The sequence below is a fragment of the Onychostoma macrolepis genome, chromosome 02 (assembly GCF_012432095.1).
Source record: "Onychostoma macrolepis isolate SWU-2019 chromosome 02, ASM1243209v1, whole genome shotgun sequence".
Classification (NCBI taxonomy): Eukaryota; Metazoa; Chordata; class Actinopteri; order Cypriniformes; family Cyprinidae; genus Onychostoma; species Onychostoma macrolepis.
Window position 1 is genome coordinate 614,828 of NC_081156.1, and position 6,000 is coordinate 620,827.

Here is a 6,000-nt window from a genome sequence, read left to right on the forward strand (position 1 = left end):
GATCTCGTTTCCAGAATCACACATTTAAATTTCCTCTACTGAAAGAAAGACAGATAGGCTAACAAACAAAAGTTTAGTCTGCACAAAATTGTATTTGTTATTTAATTCGTCTTGTCAAGTCTTTTATTGACAGCAGGAAAAAAAAAGTGTCACAGAGAAAATAAAAATGTACAAAAATTGTATTCCTTATTTTTATTCGTCTTGTCAGGATACAATTCGTTTAACCTTTACAAACGCGCACATTTTACTATTATATCTGTACGTCGTAAACATAGGTAGTAAACATAACATTGTGGGTGGGACTAACAGAAACGGACGAATCATCATTTTGACAAGCATGATGCACCTATAGGAAGAGGGAAAACGACCTATAATTGACCATGAAAACAAGCGTTTAATATTGTTAATAAATAAAGTTGCAGTGAAATAATACCTTTATTAGTATCCTTTAATAAATTACATCCATTTGGAAAATTACAAACTTCTTATTGGGTGGGCCACAGATGAAAGTGGGAGGCCCACCCGTAGCTTCGCGACTGCTATAGATAGCCTATTTCACATGTCTGTGAGGCAGCCGTACGCTGAGTTTCTGAGATGGCAGAAATCGCGTCCTGTTTTAATTATTTTACAAAAGCAACGTTTTGTTGTTTTTATGAGTTTCGACCTGATTTTAAGTTGTTTCATTTTCAGGAAACAAAGCTGTTGCCTTGAAAATAAAAGCAGTCCAGTTGTATTGCGTACACCTAGGCTAATTACACCTATTTGCGATTGACTTTTAATTCACGAATTGCCTCATGCAAGGATAGCCAGAGGGCCGGATGTGGCCCGGGGGCCGTACAATGCCCAGGTCTGCACTAAACATTCCGGGCTGGAGCACGCTTACATGTACATGATAATGGAGAAAAACATATTATTATTATCAAATTATAATAAATGTATAATTTATGCCATGCAGCGATTTGTACTTGTATGTATCCAAGAATTATTATGGTGATGTTGGCAGCTGATGTTAATGAAAGAATTTGCAGCTTTACTCACAAACTACAATTCCTGTTCATCAATAAGGTGAGAACCAGACCCATTATAAACCTAAATATACTTGATTTAATTAAATTAATTGAAAAGTGTGTTTGCGGTCATAATGATGACAGTAGCACACACAAAATAGTAGCTGTTCTGTGCCCTGCATACTGCGCCACAGCCCAACTGAACCGTGCTCTAGCCCACCTCTTCCAAGCGAGCCAGGGAAGGCTAAACAGCAAAACGGAGCGATCACACTAGTCAAATGAACCGGGCTTCGGGTGTCAAACGTGCTCGGGGGACAGTTCAAGATGCTTAGTTTGAATACACCCTGAGAAAATGATACTGGTCTGTCTGGTCTCTCTAATTTTGACACATAAAACAAGTTTTGGTTCTAACAGACCAATTTAAGTTTATTTGTCAATGTAACCTTTTTAAATAGTATTTACATTTTTTTTTTTTTTAACAATGCACCTTATTTATATAATACATATTGTGCAGCCCATCTGTAAAATTAAAAAAAATAAACTAATTAATGAATCCTTGAGTATCATGGGGACACCTAGTGACCTAATTCCAGTACTGCAGTAATAAAAACTTTTAGAATGCATCAGTGTGAATAGCCATCTATAGTTGTTCAACATGAGATTAAGTCACTGAAATATCTGTAATGTCTCCCTCTTCTAGTTGAAACCAAAGGAAAAGGTCACAGTTCTGAGTCCAAACGGGAGCACAAGGAGAGGAGTCATCACAGCAAAGAATCCAAGCGGGATAAAGACCGCAGCAGCAATGGAAAGTCCTTGCATCGGCGTGACAGCAAAGACAGAGAACCAAATGGCACTGAAGCCTTATCTCGACATGACAACAAGGACTGTGGATATAGTAATGTTGAGACATTAGCCAGAAGGGACAGCAAAGACAGGATATATAACTGCCCAGATCTGCCAGCCCGACAAGAGAGCAAAGATCGAGGCAGTAGTACTGATGCACTGCCTCGACAAGATAGCAAAGACAGGGGCTGCAATAGTGCAGAATCCTTTGCCAGACATGACAGTAAAGACCGATGTTGTATTGGTCCAGAACACTTGACCAGACAAGACAGTAAAGATCTGCTAAGAAATGGTCTAGACAGCAGACGTGACAGCCGAGAAAATGTTTGCTATGGGATAGACCTTCTTCCCAGACATGAAAATAAAGATCTGGGTAGATCAGGCTTGGAACGTCAATGGGATAAAGATGGTGGCAAGCATGTCATAGAATCTGGTCAGGACAAGGAGAAAAGCAACCACAGTACAGAGAGCAGGAGGGGGAGCAAGGAAAGGATCATGAATGGCAATGATGTCATGTGCAGATGGGACTGCAAAGAAAGGGAAGTACACACAAATGGGACTTTACCCTGGTATGATGAGAAAGATAGAAGTAATTATAGCACAGAATCACCCAAAGCACAGGACAAGGAGACAAGGCCTGGATCTTCAGCCATGGCATCATCCACTTGGACTGGACGATCCTCCATGTTTCCAAATATAATGTTAGGGAACTCAAACTCTGGTAAGAACATAATTTGTTTTACAGCCCAGCTAAAAAGATGAGCACAACTTGATAATAACATGTTTTGAATTCTGGCCCAGAGAAAGGATGCTAATTTGACGAAGTTGCTGACCAATTACTCTACCAACAAGGTCTTCAAGTTTTGTCTTCAGATTTTCATTGTCTTCATGCCAGTCAAGGGTGGTCTTTTCAGGCGAAAAGATAGTGTCATAACTGATGTTCCATGTTCATCTGTAGAAACTTTCCTTGCAGATCTGAAGACGGTTCCAAAGGCAGGACGGTCTTCTTCCACAACAGTATCACCATCTCCAAAAGGCACACCTCAGAGACAACCAGCTGATGTCCAACAGGTAATGTCTTCATCACTGAACTTATTGTGCAGCTGTAAAATTACAAATAGTTGACAACCTATGTTCTCTTTGTCCAATAGATGCCCCCTATGCCATGGTTGTATAGTGACAGTACCATGCTGGAGATGATCGAGAGGAAACAGCGCCTCTGCCGGGAGATACGGTATCGACAACGTCTTCCTGACCGTAGTCCATGCAAGAAAGAAAGCCTGCCTACCATGCCCAGCTGGAAAAAAACTAACGGGGCAAAGAAGCACAGCCCACCCCCCTACCCTACTCAGACTACAGTCTTCTGGGACACAGCCATTTGACTTTGTGGTCTTGTGAGCATATTAGGATCATGCTCTGTCCTTTAATATCAGGCAAGGTTGAACCCACCAGAGGATGAGTGGGGTTGCCATAGCAATATTTCAGAGGTTGCAGTTTATGAAGTTTTCATATTATTGTTGATATCTAATATTTTTATATGCAATGTGATTCCTTAATGACTTAGCATCAGTAGATATTTTCTAAATTAAATACATTATCTTTGCAAAGATTGTGTAGAGTTTTTCTACCATTCTTTTCTTTTCTTGTTTGTTTGTTTGTTTTGTTTCTTTCCTTCTTTTTTAACTTTGCAATACACAATCAATACCTTTTCATCAAGCTTTGACTTGCCTTTCTATTTTAAGACCTCTGGAAATGAAGTTTGTGTGGTATTTTACCACACTGAATGAAGTCTTTTTTAACACTGGACGTTATGATGATTGCGTTAGGGCTAGCTTCCTTCTCACTGCCTTTCCACACATTAGAACATTTATTTGAATGTGTAATATTAAGAAATAAACAGATCAAGTATTTCTCAAAAATCCTTCAAAAGGGTTATATTGTTTTCAACTACATTCTCATTTGCTCTGCCTTTAGTTTAGTCATTTTAAGTGAGTGGTAGCTTTCAGAGAGTATGTCTCTGATTTAAGGTCAGTTTGTTGCACATATGAAAAGGGTAACAGTTTTTCTAATACAAAAATGTCTCATTTATGGGATGTTGTATCAGCTCTGTGTGTACATGACATGTACAGGTGTAAAACTCGAGGGACGGCACTCTCCTCTTTGGGTCTGTGGCAATAGATGGCAGGTGCCACTGAGAATCCTCCAAAATGCAAAGATGGTCAGCCAGAGATGAATGACAATCTGGAATATCAAAGTATTATTTTATTTTTTGTTCATCTCAGCATTATTTAAGAATTGTGTACATGGACTGATAATTGTAAAATGAGATGATTTTTGTGTAATTGTTTTGTATAGAATGACTGTGCCATAATCCAAGTTAATGGAGTAGATTTGGAATTTTCAGACAGACACAACTATCTGTATTAGCAAAACAAACCAATGACCAATAGCTCTCAGCTACTGTAAGAAAGTAGTACCTATGGCTTCAAAGTCTGGTAACGGGGTTTATGGCTGCATAAACAATGAGGCTGTACACAAGAGAGCTGCAATTCACAATCATCTGCCACATATTACCTGACTGGATACCCACTGTTGTCCCTCTACCTCAACCTCTCAAATCAGTTCAAGTGGTCATTCATTTGCACAACCAATGCACCATCTGCATTGCCAAAGTACTTGGATATTGTAGTAAAATTCCCTCACCTCACCCTCCTTCATTCCTTCCTTTGACCCCCATGTTTGAAACTGATGCCTGTACAAAATGTGTTGCCTTGGAGACCGGTACTCACTGTAACTGTGTCACACTGGGTGAACACAGTCACAAAAACTGTATACTAACCCCCTGAGAGAGGTATAGAGCAGTGGTTGCTAGTTACAAGCATTTTGGAGAAATAAAACTATTAAATGTCTGAAATAATGTTTTAGATATACAGATGGTCCATTTTATTTAACTCATAGTGGTTGTGTGAGCTGATCATAGGTTGGATGATAAGAGGAACAAATAACCGAGTTAGCGCTTTATATACAGTTTCAAAAACATGGGGGTTGCAATATGTTGTAGCCTGTTCTTATGTGTGTGCCAAGCTACCACTATATGCTAGATCATCAATAAACTTTGGAATTCACTCTTTTGTGGCCAGAGGGTGCAGTTTGGAAATGTGACAATGAACAATCTCTTTGTATGTAAATGTGCACTGTGACAGGCAAAAAGCCTATGTCCTTTGACTTATTGCACTGAGGGTTCGCTTCTCTGTACAGTGCCATTGGAAAAAGTATGATTGTCACAAGAGACTTTTCAAGATTAATAAATAAATATATAAACTTAAAACTTCCTTGATGTGCTTTCTCTCTCTCTCTCTCTCTCTCTCTCTCTTTTGCATTAGCAAATCTTAAAGGGGTCAAATGATGCTATTTTTAAAGATCATTAATTTGTGTATTTGGTGTAACAGAATATGTTGACATGCTTTAATATTCAAAAAACACATTATTTTTCAAATACTGTACATTATTGCAGTTCCTCTATGCCCTGCCTCTCTCAAACGCGTCGTTTTCTACAAAGCCCCTCCTTCCGACAAGCTCTGATTGGCCAGCTGACCCAGTGCATTGTGACTGGCAGAACATCACAAGCGCACGTCAGAAATGAAACGCCCCTTACTATAATCGCAAGCTTCAGCTTTCAAAGTAAATATAAAGACAGTTAATAATGTTGTTAGTTTTACCATCAGTTCAAGCCCGAGAGGGGAACAGAGTCACGTGACAGACACAGTGATGATGCTCGTATGTATTTACAGTACACAAGCTGCGGTTAAGACAGCTGACCTGCTATGATTTCTGATGGGCTGTACACGCCGCAGTGGTGTGACCCTGTTCCCCTCACACACACACAACGCGTTACTCTACACTGCACAAAACTCCGAATTTGAACAGTCAATAGAAAATACTTACAGTCGCTGATTCAGAAGTGCCAGACTGTCATAGCAAAGTCAGAATTTACCCTTTTTTATTTATTTTTAATTTTTTTTAGAAATAGCCTTTGTGCACAGCCAGCCTTGTACTCTCCGAGGTTCACGAAACTGTCATCCATAAAATGCTTTGCCAGAACAGACTAGAATGGTTAATACAAATAGTATTTTGTATTTCAAATACGTAT

The 6,000-nt window shown here is 39.3% G+C and overlaps 1 protein-coding gene across 1 annotated transcript in view; it reads left to right on the plus strand.

Annotated features, from left to right (window-relative positions):
• Positions 1–5,007, plus strand: part of nyap2b (neuronal tyrosine-phosphorylated phosphoinositide-3-kinase adaptor 2b) — a 66,849-nt gene extending 61,842 nt beyond the window's left edge. Inside the window, exons 5-7 of the mRNA XM_058793120.1 lie at positions 1,708–2,571; positions 2,824–2,921; positions 3,002–5,007. Coding sequence (XP_058649103.1) covers positions 1,708–2,571; positions 2,824–2,921; positions 3,002–3,232 — 1,193 coding nt within the window. The 3' untranslated portion in view covers positions 3,233–5,007. The remainder of the gene's footprint in view (positions 1–1,707; positions 2,572–2,823; positions 2,922–3,001) is intronic.
• The last annotated feature ends 993 nt before the right edge of the window (positions 5,008–6,000 follow it).